Genomic DNA, 19,597 nt, shown 5'->3' with positions numbered 1-19,597 from the left:
TTGAAAGTATACAGGCAGGCCCTTGCACTACATGCTTTGGGTAATTCATCCATACATCTGAGCACAAAAGAGATGGGTATAGTGTGTATGGGTTTGGCAAAGTCAGCAGATAGATGATTGAGGATATATAGAGAATTGGGATCAGCTGACTTAGCAGATGGGGGGAGGGAGGGTTAATAAAAATGATTTGGGGACACCACAAAAAAAAGTCTCTGGCACTCTGCCTGAATTTAAAGCACAAATCACATTTCAAAACATTTTAGGGGGTGTTTGGGGTAAAACACTACTATGGAGCTGATAAAATACATTGTTAAGTGACTACATGAGGTGAATATAGGGCAGGAGAGCATGCTGGGGAGGTTAGTGAAGGCAAATATGTATGAAGGACAAAAAAAATAATTACAGAAAAATCCAGCATGGATGAGAACAAAGGGGACATTCACAGCATATTACAATCATGGTAATTAGGGAATGAGGAAAGAAATACAATATATTATCAAACATTCACCGCGTTGTTGGTGATCGGAAATTCCGACAACTTTGTGCAACCGTGTGTACGCAAAACAAGTTTGAGCCAACATCCGTCGGAAAAAATCCTAGGATTTTGTTGTCGGAATGTCCGATCAATGTCCGACCGTGTGTACGGGGCATTAGAGTGACTAAACAAACTAGTATTCTCCAACAACTAAAATAGACTGACCCTTTGAAAAGACTTTTCAGAACAGACAATAATTAAAATTAAAAGCTCAACTAAAAATTACTTGTACTTATATTCACCAATCCTTTGCCTTCCCAGTACCACCCGATTAACCCTAGCCCTAACCTCCGGTATTTTTTAATAAATGTATACATACCTTTATTTTTAGGTCATGTGACAAGTCAGGGTCCTTTCTCTTCTCAACATGCACCAGAGGTCCTCAATACTGTAGAGAGCAGTCTTCAGATCATAATGCCAGCACTATTCTCTGCAGCATAGTACTGTGTACATGACAGCCCAAGGTGTTGTGCAATGGCCAAGGGGTGTGTGCCTGACAGTTTAGATTCCCTGGAAGTCAGTAGAAAGATGCTGGACTTGGAGTAGCAGGGGAAAAGGTTGCAAAGGGCACAGACAGAGTATTGAGAGAGAAGCAATTTTTGCAAGAAATCTAAAAATTACAGATTGTCTTTGAACAACAACTGTACTGAGGAAGCACTGAGTCTGCCATTGCTGAACTCTCTCTTTCTGAAAACGTTAATTCTCTGGCATGATTATACAAGTTACTGACAGGAGCAAGTATGCTGATAAGTCATGGTATGGCAAGGAAATTTCCCCATGACAGAAGCCAGGGGATGACTAAGCCTGTGAGATTCCACCTATAACTAAGAATTCACTTTTACGTGGACTGACATTTTTAATTGTATTAATATAATATTACAAATATTTTTTATGTTGGACAGGAATATAGCAAATACATGTTGATATTTGCAGTTCAGCTTGTATGTATAAGGCAATACAGACAGATAAGAGTATCCAATTACAACCACATTGATACAGAAAGAGGAATAATTAGAGAAATGTTGAGGTTCAAAACTGTTGATCTAGATCTAGTATCTGACAGTAAGACCGATGTGTCTTTAGATGTTCTATTAACATTTGCAGTGTGCACTGTACCGTATTATCACCAGCCATCTCTGGCAGAGCAGAGTCTGTAGGCAGGTCATTTGCACTGTCCTTCAATGACATTACCCAACATGAAACACACTGTGTGTCGGAAATTACTGCCCCATAATAACAGTTTTATCACAAATGTTCTGTAACCTAAAAACATATTGTATATACTGTGCTTCAGTAAACATTATGAAAAGTGTTTCTTGTATAAAATTATTTATATAAGTTTATGTTTAGACATTATTGGTTCTTTACAAAGGCACGTTTATTGAATTGCATATGTAGTGGTTAACTCTACGAACTAGACACCTGAATCTTTGTTAACAACATCGCTTTTCCGTAAATCTATCCTGATGTACTTAGCAGCACATACATGTATAGTTTGTTAGTGGTGGATACATTTTTGGAGCACAGCTGATCCAACTGTGCTTCTTGTGTAAGGCTGGTGTCACGGCGTGTTGTATCAGCATGTATATAGATATTGTGCTTTGAAAATTATTGCATGTTGTACAAAATTGCATATTGTAGACTTAGGGTTTCTGTTTTTCATTTAGGAGGCATTATGGTGGTCTAGGCTACGATGCTTGTTGTCTATTATCGTCCAGCCCCACATATACTGCCCCAACATTTGCCTATTGTATGCAGCTGCTTTTTTTATTGTCAGCAATAACATCTCATTTCACTAACAGCAATCCAAGCATCTTTATATGTGATAAATATGTGTTTTGTGTAGAAAATATTATTAGTCATTAAACCTAAAGCTAAACTCCAGTGGAACAGAAAAGAAGAAAAACACCAATGAACACAGGTATGTGTTCATTAAAATCCATAAGGGTTAAATTACACCTTTGCACTGTGTCAATGCTCCAATTAACACAATGCACTTATTTTTTTTTTTTTTTCAGGTACTTATACAGTGCTGTCAATTTACGCAGCGCTTTACATATACATTGTACATTCACATCAGTCCCTGCCCTCAAGGAGCTTACAATCTAAGGTCTCTCACTCACATTCATACATACACTTACTAGGGCCAATTTACACAGGAGCCAATTAACATACCAGCATGTCTTTGGAGTGTGGGAGGAAACCCATGCAGGGACAGGGAAAACATGCAAATTCCAGCCAGGTAGTGCCGTGGTTGGGATTGAAGCCACTGACCCTTTTTGCTGCTAGGTGAAAGTGCTAACCACTACACCACTGTGCTGTACATTATGTGCATTAGTATGTTAAGGTGCCAATCAATTAACCCCAACCCACTAGGGCAACGCTGTTCTTATGCACATGTGTCGTAGAGTACTACAACAGAATATGATGCACTACTGTATGTTTTGCGGAGCATTGCATCGGAAAAAATGCTGCATGTATGTGTTTTTTTTTAATCTTCTCTGGTGTGTTGGCAGCCTATTTAAAATGAATTGGCTGCTTTACCTCAAGGCCCCTTTCACACGTGCGGACAGTATGTCCGTATTTCATCCATCCGTTTTCGGAAGAAATACGGACATACATGCATCCCTATGGGATAGCGGGTGTCAGCGGATGAACATCCGCTGACACCCGATATCATCCGTCCCGCTATGGTCCGATTCTGCAGACGGAGGAAAAACCTATTTTTCTATCCGTCTGCTGAGCGGATCAGATGAACACGGACAGAGGGTGTTCACTGGGCGGATCATCACGGATCCGTCCAGTGTGAAAGGACCCATAGGCATGTGAATGAATGAAACAGCGTAAAGCCCCATACACACTATCAGATTTTGTGTGGATATTTGTCTTCAGATTTACCAAAACCATGTATTGCAAGGGCCTGCCTGATTGCATACAAATTGAAACTCCTAAGGTTTGACCTCATATTATATGGTTTTGGTAAATCTGAAGGAAATAATCAGCAGAAAATCTGAAAGTGTGTATGGGGCTTAAGTATGTTTACGCAGAGCACAAGAACAGCAAACTGTGAATGGGCTCTAAGGCTGAATTCACTCATTTGTGTTTTTGTGTAATGCATTTGCAGACATCCCAAGTCTCTCACCAGTCACGGGAGTCTCCGGCATGTGATTGCGGGCTCCCGGACACCCATCAAGCACTGGGTAATCACCAATAGCGTCCCTAGGGGGGCAGAGGGGGCCCTGACCCCCCCCCCAACATTATGCTGTGCCCCACCATGTGCCCCCCCCCAAGTAAAACAAAAAGGCAATGTCTTTTTGTTTGCATTCGTAGCGGATGATCCGCATCTTACTTGGGCCACCGCTGGAGTAACAGGGTCTCTATTGAGAGGGAGAGCATCCCCAGTCAGCTCCTGTGGGCGATTCCTCCCCCCTCCCTCTGCTCGCTGACACTGCATAATGCGAGCGCTCACACAACCACGGCCACCCGATCTGCTCCTTACCCTGCATCCTCATTGGCAGGGAGAAGAGCGAGTTGCAGGAAGGACTCCACCAGGACTCTCAGTTACTGAAAAAACAGACTGATTTCTCCCATCCTTAGGACAGGAGAACCAGCCTGTAAATTCCTAGAGATGCCAGACCAGCGCTGTCAATAGCAGGGGCAGGACAGCAAGAGGAGGCTGGGGAACCCCACAGTGGCAGAATACAAGGGCCCAGTGGCAAGACAACCTTTGCAACCCTGATAGTTCTCCCACTGATTTGGACCCCTATATTTTCTTGGTATGCTGGTGACATATATCTCTTGTTTTCTGCCACCCTGGGGGGCCCCAATACAGTAGGAAGGGAGCTAACTGCAGAACATGTGAAAGGGCCCATTGTGGGATCGTAGTAAAGGGCCCCAGGATATTATATATATATATATATATATATATATATATATATATATATATATATACACACATACATATAATTGCATTTTATAGTTGCCCCCCCTACTTTTGTCCCTGTCCCCCCATGTGCTCTCCCTAAATATGAAAGCTGGAGACGTCACTGGTGATCACAGAAAGAGCAACCCGAGCGGTCAAATGGAGTACAGCAGTGACTGTGATCCACCCATCAATCACAGCTAGTTGATGGGTAGATCTGGTCCCTGCAAAGCGGCTGTCATTAGACCTCTTATGGCACGCTCCTCCCCGCCGGCCCCTGCTTCTCTCTTGTCTACCCCAGGTGCTTCTGAGGGTTGACGGGAGGGAAGGAGGGGCCGACAGGGAAGAGCGTGCCATGAGAAGTCTAATGACAGCCGTTTTGCAGGGACCAGATCTGTCATCATCTGGGACGGACGAGAAGAGAGGAGGGGCTGGCGGGGAGGAGTGAGCCACGAGAGGTCTAATGACAGCCGCTTCCTGCGCTACTCTGCAAGTAATGTAAACAGCAGCTACTTGGATCTTGCTGATATGTTTCCCCCATTATGTGTCCCATGGTGTGCCCAGTGCCTTGCTGTGTGTCCCCTGATGTGCCCAGTGCCCTGCTGTGTGCCCCATTATGTGCCCCATGCCCTGCTGTGCGTCCCATGCCCCGCTGTGTGCCCTGTGCCCCGCTGTGTGTCCTGTGCCCCGCTGTGTCCCCTGTGCCCTGCTGTGTGCCCCATGGCCTGATCTGTGCCCTGTTGTGTGCCCCATGATGTGCCTTGTGCCCTGATGTGTGCCCCATGTCCTGATGTGTGCCCAGTGCCCTGCTGTGTGCCCCATGCCCCTCTGTGTGTCCTGTGCCCTGTTGTGTGCCAAATGTCCTGATGTGTGCCCCATGATGTTCCCTGTGCACTGTTGTGTGCCCTGGTGTGTGCCCCATGCCCTGCTGTGTGCCCCATTATGTGCCCCATGCCCTGCTGTATGCCTCATGTCCTGATGTGTTCCCCATGATGTGCACTGCTCTGGGCCCTACTGTATGCCTCATGCCCTGCTGTGTGCCCCATTACGAGCCCCATGCCTCTCTGTGTGCCCCATGTCCTAATGTGTGTCCAGTCGATGGGGTCGGCATCAGCGCGAATCATCACCTCCCAGAAATGAGTTTGCCACCTCCTTGAAATGAGTTTTTGCAGGTCGGCATGTCTGCATTTGAAGTCAATGGAAAACATCAAAACACGTTAACGCATGCATTAGGGTGCATGTCAACACAAGTAAAAGTGCATTATCATGCAGGGCAGCGCATTAAGATGTGCATCAACACGCACCAACATGTGTTGATGTGCAGTAGGACGCTGTTCGTCAATTAAAAATACATTGCATTAATGTGTGTTTTGGTACATTTCCCTGATTTAAATGGGAAAAAGAATCAGCCCCTCTAATGTTTTGTACAATAGCAGTGGTGTGAAGCAGTCTGAGCCAACCATACTTTGCTGCAATCCACATGTGCTGAAAGTTAATACTGTGTTCAACTCCTTTACTGTCCAATCAGCAAGTATGTTCTTGAACAAGTATGCTGCTTTACTGCAGGCTGATGACATGGCTGAACAAAAACTAGATTCCTTTAGCAGATAAAACACATCCCATATACTGTATGTATTCCAGCTATGTATTTAATTACTTGCTAGAGTTCAGGCACAAATTAAAATCTTGACTTTCATCTTAACAAGCGGAAAGAATACTATATTTCACTGTTATTGATTGTATAATTAGATATACTACAGTATATACTTACAATACTTACTTAGTACTATATACTTACAGTGTCTGTGTAATCCAGGGGGTCATGTTTGCTTTCCTGCAACAGCCTCCATATTTCATTAGACTCTTCACTCATAATATGGACTTCTTCACTGAGAATTTTACCACGGAATCCACCAATCTCAACTTTCTCTAACTTCAGGAAATCTATTGCTGCGATGAAGAGTTCCTTAAAGAAAGAAATAAAGAGTGAGAAACTGAACCATAGGTTGTAGCAGTTGAAGAAGACATGCCAGACTTGTTAAAAGCCTTAGAGCTTATTCACTTGAATACTTTTGGTCACAGGTTATTGTGTCTCCACAGCTTTGGGAAAATGCTAAAAAGGTAATATTTTTCACTAGGGCATGATTTTTAGTATTGTTGCCTTAGGGATCTTAACACCATCACAGAAGGATGTTGCATTAAGATTGTTTATACATGTATGTGTAATTCTTTGCATGCAGCTATCATTAGGTTAGATTACTATCATTAGTTTAACTAGTCCCTATATGAGATCTACTTGAGTGTACCATACTGGCAAGAAATCTGATGACTGGAGAGAAGGAAGGGTGGATGAACAGACTGACATACAGACAAAAATGAAAATAGTAAGACAAACCATAGGTATAAAGCAGACCTGGACTCTAGGAGCTGTGCCCAAAAATGCAAGCAAAGGGCAAAGGACTAATCACCAGTATTGTTTGTAGGCTCCCTGAAGATATTTTTTTCCCATTACCCTGCCATGTTCTGCATTTGGTTTCTGTGTAAAGGTGGCCATCTTGTTAAAGGAAGAGGGCCCCCTGATGACTGTTTATCTGATGGCAGGTAGGAGAACAATAAAGAAGCAACAGAAGAAGTCCACAAAGCACAGATCCACAGAAAGAATGATGCAGAAAAGGGAGATGCTCGCAGTGTAGATTTTTCTCCAGCAAGCAGCACAATACTGACCTCCCCAAGTCTCACTCCAAGACTCCTGGGGCAAGCAATCACAGGTGGCAGTGCGTTGGATGATCTAACACTGCAGATATACAGCTATGGGCACCCATACCTGAAAGTACACTGTTTTTTTTTTTTTTTCCATAAGGAATTTAGGGCAAAAGGTAAAATTATACGGGTACTGTTTTTTTTTTCAGGGGGAATTAAAGACAAAAGGTATTGCTTAGACACAATTAACAATTTAAGATGTTCCCTATAACGTGACATTTTCTGTGTACTGGGCTTAATCTGCCAATAGACAGCAAATTCTTTTGTTTCCATTATCCCAACTTTCTCAGACACCAGGAGTGGGTGGAGCTATCAGAAATACAAATGTCTGGAATGCCAGCAGTGGAGGCAGCTGCTGCTGTGGTTGCCTATCATTTCCCTCTAATCCACTGATGGGCTAATAATTACCCTATAGACGTGAGAATGTTGCTTTATCTGGCTAAAAATGGAAACTGCTATGGGTAGTTGTATTGACATGCTGCACTGCAGATGCCTACAGATCCACAAAAAGTAATGTCAAAGAAAATCACTGCACAAAGTGTGGGTGTTCCGGCAATTGTTCTCTCTGACCCTGGCTTTATAGAATCTGCAGTCATTTGGATGCTGTACTGACTGGCTGACCAATTCCATATAACTTACACAGCCATGAAAATACGCCACACTTACAATAATTACAAAAAAATTCCTGGTGCTCTATCATCTCTAGCTGATGTCTGTGGTTTAATAGATGTGCCAAGCATCATTAGCACAGTTAGAAATGCCTCCATTTTCATAAATGAATATTCAATGGGTGTGAAAGCCTCTATATGAATATGCAGCAGATGCACAATGTCAGCCTGGGGTTTAGAGATAGCTTTCTGATAACCACGCTAATAACTAGTACCAGCTCAGCCAGGGGATTCGCTGAATATATTATTACATGTATAACTGACTGCAAAAACACTAACAATTAGTCCCTGATATTTCTCATATTCTGCTAGCATTATGTTGTAATTCAATACTCATCATTATTGTTATGGAATAATGGTATTAATGCATCTCTTACCATAAAATTGAGCCTCGTGGCTTTAAAATATGTGAAAGAAAAAGTTGTGTTTCTCATAACATTCAGCTATTAAATTTTATCAATCTAGGTCAAATTGAAAAGTGAAAGAGAGAAGCTGATTGGTCATTTTTATTTAATTTACTTTCAGACATAATCTAAGGTCCCTGTCATACAAGGGCTGATTATCCTACCAGCATGCACAATACAGGTAGACAGTGGCTGGGATTCAAACCGAGGACCTCAGTGCTGCAAGTCAGAAGTGCTAACCACTGAGCCACTGTTCCCTGTATATTAGTTAGGAGGCTGCAGGACGGCAAATGGGCTGGAAGTAGGGGTCTGCATTTGCACTAAGTATTCTTTACTCTTATTGCTAATCAGTTTTTTTAAGACTTTTATTTCAAATGCTGGGGGGGGGGGTATTAATAGTGTTTACTTGTTCTGTAGCTCAGTGTTCAATTTTCAACAACACATATCTAGGCTGGCATCCAATATAATTTTTACTTTTTTAGCAGACACAGTTGTGTTAAATTACTTACTAGCTCTAACTGACTTCAATTGTGAGATTTCCCACCAATAGTTTCTTAGAATTTGGTTCTTATGCTACTAAGCCCCATAGTTGCATTCTTTGCTATAGCTAAAATTACACCCACGCCTAGCAATACATCATACCCGCATGTTTTCTTATGCTCAAGCTCAGTTATTTTGTCGCATACAATATATTTTGTATCTTACCTCAATATACAGAAGCCTTTCTAGCACATTGTCAAATCGGAAGAATATAAGGCTTGATGGGAAATCCCAGATTATAATTCTTTCAGAATTTCTTGCTGTGAGGGCCACTTTCTCCACATATAGCGAATATATTTTCTTGAAACATCGAAACATCTGAACAACCATCTGGACTCTTTCTAATCCCTCCTCTAACTCCATTTTAAAGATTTCTTCAGAAATTAGGAAGTTCTTGGACTTTTGAAAGTTCCATAAATGTTTAGAATAATGAACAATACAAAAACAGACACATTAAGGCTACACGCACACGGCATATTAAAACAATCCCATCTACGCTGGATCTAATCCATGTGCGTGTATGCATGTATGGCGTATAGAAGCATATGCACATAATTGTATTCTAGTGGCTAGAATATTCATTAGTTAGCCACTAGAATGAAATTACGTGCATAATTGTGTGTTTATGAGCATATGTGCGTAAATTAAGCTAGTATGCTTCTCTCTGAATGTAGGTTTAGGCATTTATGCTTCTGAAAGCTGCTCTAAAATATGAATCTAAAAGCAACAATGTGCACAGACACATTGGCTAATATAGAGCGGCCTTCAGAGACATTAAAAAAAAAAAGTTTCTAAAAGCGGCGTGTGCATGAAGTCTAACACTAAAGAATGACTTTAGTGAGCAAAAAAAAAAAAAAATCAGGAGGCATCTGGGGGGACCGAATCAAGCTATCTAGCATAAATATAAAGACGTCTTACCCATGTTTTGCGCACTCCTGTGCCCGTAATCCTAAATATTGACCTTTGCTATCTTACACATACACATCTTGTATCACATACAGCATTTTTCACATATTAGAACTGGTCAGCAGCATGTCATAAAAAATATCAAATAATTTAACACTTCTCTACAGCACCGTGTCCCTCTATGTCTTTTACCCTACTGGGATATATATTTTTTTTTTTTTTTTAATTAAAAAGCAAAGCATTTATGCTGCCAAATAAAAAAAAAGATAAATAACGTTTGGAACCCATACGTTACCATTAGCCTTATATCATTAGTTGATCTAGATCAGCTCATTGAGTGATCACTTTAAATCTTTGGGAAAGAGTGTTGTCAATTGTGGAAAGATGGACAGTAAATCACTGACAGAAACAGGTGCGGCAGCATCAAAATCTTCAAGCCTCTTTAATAGCTTGTGGTCTATTTAAACATTCAACTCAATACAGTCTGCAGGTTTTAGCATTAAGGGGGTTCAATATCCAATTTTAGGACACACATTGAGATAAGAAAATGGCAAATATTGAGCAGATTTATAAGTAGGTGCTCAAATTGAGGGGTAATTAAGTTTATATAAACAAAATTCAGAAAGACGTTATGTGCCTCGATGGAGTATGAATAATAATTTATAACACAGTATTTTTTAAAAAAGATATAAAGATATTTTATTTACCATCCTTGGATGGGAATATTTAAAACATTACAATCTGAAAGAGAGTACAGTTTACTGTTTGGTTGATCCAGGTTGTGCGAGTCCTGGTATAGAGTATCAGAAGTGTGGCCTACGCTTTTCGCAGGAACCCCGCTTCATCAGGGCCTTTTAGAACGGCACAAACAGCATGTAAATACTAAAGATGTCCTAAAGATACAAAATTGCAAAATTAGCTATATAGTAAAATTATGTTAGGTAAACTGTTAATAATGAATACATAAAACTTAGAAAACTCCTACACTGTTGTAGGGTATTTATAATTACCCGTTGGTACAAAATACTGATATAACAACATAAAGATATTCTTTTTTGACAAAAGATGCAGTTACAGGTCATGTTTATTTATGTCTAGCGGTGTACTATAGACACAGGGATATTCCATTTAGAGACAGGGAGAGAAAGATGGATGTTAAAGTTTTGCATACAGAGATTAAATTTATCAATACTAAGTATATTTGTTTATAAACGGCCCCTGCGAATCAATAAAAGTGGCGCTAAATGACAGTGTTTATACTATCTAGTATTCAGAAGGTAAGGTTCTGTAAACTAAAGTGATCTAGTGCTGTAGCAAACAATATATATATATATATAAACCATAAATGAAAAATCTCATCAATGTACAAGTGAAAATCGTGACAGTGCCAATAAAGGTGTACCATACACAGAGCAATTTATATCGCAAATTGTATCAAAAGTGAGATTTAGGTATTTTAGTCCATAAAGAGTCCATAGACAGAACACCGTGAAGAAAATGTGCAGTATCTGGAAACAGTCCACCAATTCACTCAGTGTCAGTGATTCCTCTCCCCTTGAATTCAACACTCACCAGCTCAATATGCCTCACACTCTCGTGTTTTGGCAATAAGGCATGGGCATATAGTTGATCAAATGAAGGTAAAGATCCAGATTCCTTATTTATTCCAGTGTCACCTGCTTCCCTTTCATGCTACTCCTATCACCATTGTCAAGTGTAATGATCAGACAGAGAATAACTGGAGTTTGCTCCCAGTGAAGTCCAGGATAGCTCTGGTGACACAGGTGTACAACTTGAGGGATCCAAGGCACAAGGACAAAACAAATATTGTGATAAAGAAGGCGCCAACATGGGAGTTAGCTGTAACTCCCATGTTGGCGCCTTCTTTATCACAATATTTGTTTTGTCCTTGTGCCTTGGATCCCTCAAGTTGTACACCTGTGTCACCAGAGCTATCCTGGACTTCACTGGGAGCAAACTCCAGTTATTCTCTGTCTGATCATTACACTTGACAATGGTGATAGGAGTAGCATGAAAGGGAAGCAGGTGACACTGGAATAAATAAGGAATCTGGATCTTTACCTTCATTTGATCAACTATATGCCCATGCCTTATTGCCAAAACACGAGAGTGTGAGGCATATTGAGCTGGTGAGTGTTGAATTCAAGGGGAGAGGAATCACTGACACTGAGTGAATTGGTGGACTGTTTCCAGATACTGCACATTTTCTTCACGGTGTTCTGTCTATGGACTCTTTATGGACTAAAATACCTAAATCTCACTTTTGATACAATTTGCGATATAAATTGCTCTGTGTATGGTACACCTTTATTGGCACTGTCACGATTTTCACTTGTACATTGATGAGATTTTTCATTTATGGTTTATATATATATATATATATATATATATTGTTTGCTACAGCACTAGATCACTTTAGTTTACAGAACCTTCTGAATACTAGATAGTATAAACACTGTCATTTAGCGCCACTTTTATTGATTCGCAGGGGCCGTTTATGGGCTCTTAGAAACAATAGAAAGATCTACTCAGTTTATACTTTTAAAGTGGCAGCTTTGGATTAATTTTCATTAGGACGTTTGCTTACATTTTTTTGGAGGGGGCTAACACCCCTTTGCCTGGCATTTGGGCGCAGTGGTGAGAACTTGAGAAGGGCGCATTGTTTTGAGTTTTCACATTTGTCATATTTGTTTATAGCTTACCTTCAAGGTGCGTGTGTAGCATGTCGGTCTGAGAGGGACGGTGAGCCTGGCGAGCCCGTGAGGATAAGCCCTGCTGAGGGAGACACAGGGCAGACCCCTCTGTGTATAAAATAATATAATATAGTATAATATAATGATGAGGCTGTGAATGTTAATTAGAGTGAGTGTTAGTGAGAATAGGTGAGAAGGGTGTGGGCTTCATGTGAACAGTGTGGTGTGGTGATGGGAAATAGTTAGAAAACAGGAGGAAGGGAGGGAAAAAGGGAAGGGAAGGGAAGGAAAGGGGAGGGGAGGGAAAGGGGGTTAAAAAGGGGGGGGGGGGTGAAGGGAAGAATGGTGAGGGAAAGTGGGAGGGAAGTGAAGGAGAGGGAAAGAAAAGAGGGGAAAGGAAGGAAAGGGTGGGGGAAGGGGAAAAAAAACAGAGAAAGGGGATCGAGTAAAGATGAGGAAAAGACAAAAAGGGAAATAGAGTAAAGGAAATGGGGGGGGGGGGGAGCATAAGAGAACCAGGAGGAAGTGAAGGGTTAGGTTTGTAGGAGGGGAGGGTAGGGCGGGAAAAGGGAAGGGAACGGGGGTGAAGGAGGGGAAGGGGAAGAAAAGTGAAGTGTATGTAAAGGGAGATGGCTTACCTAAGTTTCTAAGTAGGGGTATATGTACACAGTTGTAAGCTTTAAGCACATGTAACTTAATAATGTGACAGTGATGTTTAGAAGTAGACGGAGTATATTAGAACCACTGTGTCCCTCGGCTTAACTCAAGCGCAGCAGGACAGAGGATTTGGGTTAAACAGACTTCCACAACTAGAAAAAGGGAAAACAGGAAAAGGATACCTGCCTTTAGAGTGGCATGGAGTGCATAAAATTAAATATATGGGTATATGAGACAAGAAAAGAGATATTACCTTAGTGCTTGTGTATGTTAGTGTCTCCTCCCAGCGTCTCTATATCTGAGACGCTGGGAGGAGACACTAGCATACACAAGCATCTTTGAGCTTGCCACCTTTTTGCTTGCTGGAACTCTGACTAAGTGGAACTGGACTAAGTGTTTTTACATCTGAGCATTGCTGATTGTTTATTGTTTATATCCATTTCACACACATGTGTGTATGATCTTTTCACTCTACACAATTGTTTATTAGTTGTTTAGATTTATCACATATTCACCCCAGCACACTGGAGGTCTTATTGTTTGATTATTTTCCTTCATTAGGTTTACTTATTTAACGCTACACTATTTTTTTGGATGGAGAGCTACAGGGCCTGGAGATCAACCTGATCATCAACCATTGCTGATCTGAACCTTACTAACAAGGAGGAACTTGATTTGCTCATAAAGTGGCTGGGGCCAAGATCTGAGTGATCTTCTCATGGAGCTGGAGTTGGCAAAGACAGACTCACGTCTACCTGGACTAAGCTTCCTGGACACTGCTCATGGCGTTAATCCAGTGGTGTCTAAACTGCCATATGGCCTGCAAGAGAAATGGGCACAACAAGGCTCGAGGTACAAAAGAGACTATAACTATAACGTATCTTTTCCTCCTTTCGCATATTTTTGCAGGTTCATCAGTGATCAAGCCTGGACGAAAAACGATCCCAGCTTCAGCTTCACTGATTCCAACTTACCTGCTCCATCATCATCATCTTCATCGAGGTATGATAACATAGCAGCTAAACGTAGAGACTTTAATAGAGCAATATCTGTTAAAGGGACAGACATCTCACCACCCGTATCCTCTCCTGCTCACCAGAGCGATTCGGGTGACAGAGATAAAGACCCTAATAGTCAGTGCCCTATTCACAAGAAGCCTCACCCCCTAAAGAAATGTTGTGGGCTTAGGGCAAAGACGCTACAAGAGCGCATTGAGATTCTTCAGAAACTTGGAATATGCTACAGGTGCTGTGTTTGTTATGGACATTTTGCTAAAGACTGTAAGATTGTCATCAAGTGCACAGAATGCAGTAGTGACAGACATGTTACAGCTATGCATCCGGGCCCTCCCTCAGACAATTCACAGCAGCCTCCTACCTCCAGCCCTGTCTCAAGTCATGGTGAGGAGCAACAAGGTCATGCTCCAGCCACAGCTAACGTTTCTTCTTCATGCACAGAAGTCAGTGGAGAAGGCTTAGATCACAAATGCTGTGCTAAGATATGCCTAGTCAAGACATAGCCAAAGGGTCAACCCGAGGAAGCTATTAGGATGTATGCCATAATAGATGAACAGAGCAACAGATCCCTGGTTAAGCCTAAATTCTTTGAGATCTTTGGTATAGAGGGACACGCATCACCATATACTCTCAGAACCTGTTCTGGTCGTGAAGAGACCTTCAGTAGAAGGGCCAATGGGTTCATGGTCTCTCATATCAATAAGGGAGAGGGCATACCCCTACCATCATTAGTCGAGTGTGACCAGATACCAGACGAAAGCGAAGAAATTTCTACTCCAGAAGCCGCATATCACCATCCTCACTTGAGGCACCTTGTTAATGAAATTCCTGCAATGGACATGAATGCTGAAATCTTGATCTTGCTAGGAAGAGACGTTCTCAGAGTACACAAAGTACGCAAGCAGTGCAGTGGACCTGATGATGCCCCTTACGCACAAAAACTTGATCTAGGCTGGGTAATCGTGGGGGACATATGCTTGGATAGAATTTGTAAGTCATCCGAGATCAACTCCTTCAAAACTTACATGTTAGGAAACGGACGTGCATCCCACTTTAATCAGTGCCCTTGCCATTATGAAGTAAAAGAGAAGCCTCTTGACATCATCCAAGTACCTGATGTCACTCCTAACCTTTGTGATGACAACCTAGGTACCACAGTGTTTTGTACTACAAACGATGACAACAAAATAGCCTTGTTAGTTGAAGACAGAGAGTTCATCAAAATAATGGACATACCACACTGCTACACTTCTGCCTCCTTTGCCACAAGTCAGAGGAAAGAGCTTCATATCTTTTCACATGCATCTACTGAGGCCATAGCAGCTGTCGCTTACCTCAAGGTAAGAGATTCTTCTAATCAAGCCCACATAGGGTTTCTGTTTGGGAAAGCTAAGTTAGCACCTAAGCCTGAACACACGATTCCCAGGCTTGAACTCTGTGGGACTGTGCTAGCTGTAGAAATAGCAGATTTCATACTGCGTGAGCTAGACATTCAGATAGATGACGTCAGATTCTACACAGCAACGTTGTTCTGGGCTGTATATACAACCAGACTAAATGTTTCTATGTCTATGTCAGCAACCGTGTAGAGAGTATCAAGAAATCATCTAAACCTGAACAATGGCATTATATTCCATCTGAAATTAACCCTGCAGATCATGCCACCAGGCCAGTGTCTGCAAGTGTTTTTGCAAATTCTTCTTGGTTAACAGGTCCTGAATTCCTGCCGGATCATCCAGAAGAAACCACAGCTGATGTCTTCAGTCTTCTAGAACCTGACAAAGATTCAGAGATTCGTCCTAAAGTCAAAACCCTCATCACCAGGACTGAACAGACTCATCTTGGGATGTCAACGCTTTGAACGTTTCTCCAAGTGGAGAAGGCTTGTATGCACCACCGCAAGGTTAGTTCATATTGCAGATTGCTTCCAAACAAAGCCCACAGATGCTCACTGTCAAGGTTGGCACGTGTGCCAAAAGCTTCTTTCTGCAAAAGACATTGCTGAAGGTGAACTGATCATAATACGCAGTGTACAACAGAGTGTCTTTGGCTTAGAAAAACAGTCCAATTGCCAACCTGAATCCATTCATTGACAGTCATGGTATGTTAAGGGTTGGTTAACATTTAAACAAGGCTGAGTTAAGTGAGCAAGAACAGAATCCTCCCATTATACCTGCTCGCCATCACATCACCACTTTGCTCATACGGCACTACCATGAAGGGGTTAAGCACCAAGGTAGACACTTCACAAAGGGTGCCATAAGAGCTGCAGGCCTTTGGATTATAGGAGCAAAAAGACAGATCACAGCTACATTGCACAGCTGTGTTCAGTGCCGCAAACTGAGAGGAAAACACCAGCAACAGCAAATGTCAGATTTGCCAGCTGACAGGTTAAGTACTGACCCACCTTTCACTCATGTTGGTCTGGATGTCTTTGGGCCATGGATGGTAACAGCCCGCAGAACTCGAGGAGGCCAAGCAAATAGCAAACGATGGGCAGTGCTGTTCACTTGCATGAGTGTGCATGCAGTACACATTGATGTAATAGAATCTATGGATCCTTCAAGTTTCATCAATGCTCTAAGACGATTCCTAGCCATCAGAGGACCAGTCAAGACACTACGATCTGACTGTGGAACTAATTTTGTTGGAGCCTGTTGAGAGTTATAGCTCAACTCTAGGCCAATCCAAGGCTTTTTAGCCGAAAAAGCCTGTACATGGATTTTCAATCCTCCTCATTCTACCCACATGGGTGGCTCATGGGAGAGAATGATAGACATCACACATAAAATATTGGACTCTATGCTTATGGACTTTAATTCCACAAGACTTACCCACGAGATTCTAACCACCTTCCTGGCAGAGGCATCTGCCATATTCAATTTAAGACCACTTGTTCCAGTGTCCAAGGATCCAGAGACTCCAACTATCCTTACCCCAGCTACTCTTCTTACCCAGAAGCTTGGGTCTGTTCCTGTTCCACCTGCAAACTTTAAAAAAAGGAAATCTGTGCTATGACCAGTGGAAACAAGAACAACACCTCGCCAACTGCTTCTGGAATAATTGGAAGATGGAGTATCTTTCTACTCTGCAATGACGCAGAAAATGGCAATGGCTGAACCCCAACATACACGTTGGAGATCTTGTTCTGCTTAAGGACCAGCAAGCTGAAAGAATCGAATGGCCCATGGGACTTATTGTAAAGAGCGTTCCTAGTGATGACGGTAAGGTACTTAAAGTGAAGGTGAAGGTTTCAAGACAAGGGACTGTAAAGTCTTTCATCAGACCTATCACGGAGCTTATTCTGTTCTTGCCCTTTGGAGAATGAACTTGTTTGCCTACACTGCTGGATCCTACCTGTGACTTCAAGAAGAAACTTGAAGAAGAAGAAAGTTTTGAACTTTAGTTGACATAACTTGAAGCCTTAAATTAAGAGTTATTGTTATTGCATTATATGCATGTTCCTTTTATGTCTTTCAGGTCTTTAAGACATCTAGCAAATTACAGTTTGTTATTTGTAGTTGCATAACTACCGTTCTGTTGCATATAGTGACATTTACAATGCCAGACGGGGAGTGTGCTGCCCCAACGGGGCATAGAATTTATATAGATTGTTTGCTCTAACCATTTTCTATGGACGTTTATATTAAATTCATATGCTGCCATCTTGTGACCTTTTGTGGTAATGCACTTGTTTTCTTCTGTTCTTTTTCCCTTATGTTATGACACACTTCCTTTTGTATGTAAACTGGACCCTTCTTCCTGTGATTGTACTTCCTGTGTCATGGATGCAGCTACAAGCCACAGCAGCAGGGCACACGTATTCTGTATTGTAAGCTACAGACAATATCATCTTTTGACCGCATAAATACTATAACCTATTCATCTGTTTGTATCCTGTCATCTGCTGTAACCTAATGTTCAGAATAAAAGCATCTTGTGGATGATTTGGTGAGTTCAAACTATCTGATGAGGATTGTCCTCAGTGATTATATCTTATACAGGCCAGGCATAGAGGTCTCAAAAGGGATAGTCGCTTCACAACAATCGGAGTCAGAATAGACACAGTGGTTCTAATATATTCCGTCTACTTCTAAACATCACTGTCATGTTATTAAGTTACATGTGCTTAAAGCTTGCAACTGTGTATATATACCCCTACTTTTAAACTTAGGTAAGTTTACATACATACATACACTTAACTTTTCTTCCCCCCCGTTCCTTTCCCTTTTCTGCCCTACCCTCCCCCCCTTACAAATCTAACCCTTCACTGCCTCCCTGGTTCTCCTATGCTTCCCCCCTTTTCCCCCCCCCTCTCCCCCCCCCCATTTTCTTTTCCCCCATTTCCTTTACTCCATTTCCCTTTTCCTCATCTTTACTCGATCACCTTTCTCTGTTTTTTTCCCCCCTCCCCCACCCTTTCCTTCCTTTCCCCGCTTTCCTTTCCCTCTCCTTCACTTCCCTCCCACTTTCCCTCTCTATTCTTCCCCTCACTCTCTTTTTTTCTCCACCCCCTTTTTAACCCCCTTTCCCCTTCCCTTTTCCCCTCCCTTCCTCTTGTTTTCTAACTATTTCCCATCACTTCTGATATTCCCTCTCCTCTTCCCACACTGTTCACATCAAGCCCACACCCTTCTCCCCTTTTTTCACTAATGCGACGTACACGCGGCTGGTTTTCCCATCGAAATAAACTCTGAAGGTTTTTCCGACGGAGTTCCGATGGAATTCCACTGAAACTGTCTTGCATACACACAATCACACCAAAGTCCAATCGTCAAGAACGCGGTGACGTACAGCGCGTGCGACGGGACTAGAAGAAGGAAGTTCAGTAGCCAGTAGCTTCCGTCTTGTACTTGCTTCAGAACATGTGTCTTTTTTGGTCCGTCGGAACAGCATACAGACAAGCAGTTTTCCCAATAGCAATTGGTTCCATCAGAAATATTTAGAACATGTTCTATTTCTAGGTCCGTAGGAATTTTCAAAAAAAAAAAAAAAGTCTGATGAGGCATACACATGATCGGAATATACAATGAAAAGCTTCCGTCGGACTTTTTCCATCGGACATTCCGCTGCATAACACTCACTCTAATTAGCATTCACAGCCTCATCATTATAGTATACTATATTATATTATTTTATATACAGAGGGGTCTGCCTGTGTCTCCCTAAGCAGGGCTTGGCGGGGTATCCCCACGGGCTCCCCAGGCTCATCGTCCCTCCCGGACCGACATGCTACACAAGCAACCTGAAGGTAAGCCATAAACAAATATACGTAGTATTGATAAATTTAATCTCCGTATGCAAAACTTGAACATCCATTTTTCTCTCCCTGTCTCTATATGGAATATCCCTGTGTCTATAGGACACCGCTGGACATAAATAAACATGACTTGTAACTGCATCTTTGTCAAAAAAATATCTTTATGTTGTTATATCAGTATTTTGTACCAAAGGGTAATTATAAATACCCTACAA

At 41.9% G+C, this 19,597-nt stretch overlaps 1 protein-coding gene across 1 annotated transcript in view; it reads right to left on the bottom strand.

Annotated features, from left to right (window-relative positions):
- Nucleotides 1-19,597, bottom strand: part of LOC141148076 (dynein axonemal heavy chain 11-like) — a 1,034,097-nt gene that overhangs the window by 946,706 nt on the left and 67,794 nt on the right. The window contains exons 12-13 of the mRNA XM_073635228.1: nt 8,995-9,228; nt 6,256-6,423 (exon numbers count right to left, since the gene is read on the bottom strand). Coding sequence (XP_073491329.1) covers nt 6,256-6,423; nt 8,995-9,228 — 402 coding nt within the window. The remainder of the gene's footprint in view (nt 1-6,255; nt 6,424-8,994; nt 9,229-19,597) is intronic.

The sequence above is a fragment of the Aquarana catesbeiana genome, linkage group LG06, assembly GCF_042186555.1.
Source record: "Aquarana catesbeiana isolate 2022-GZ linkage group LG06, ASM4218655v1, whole genome shotgun sequence".
Classification (NCBI taxonomy): domain Eukaryota; kingdom Metazoa; phylum Chordata; class Amphibia; order Anura; family Ranidae; genus Aquarana; species Aquarana catesbeiana.
Note: the sequence above shows the minus strand (reverse complement) of the source record. Positions and strands in the feature narration are given on the sequence as shown.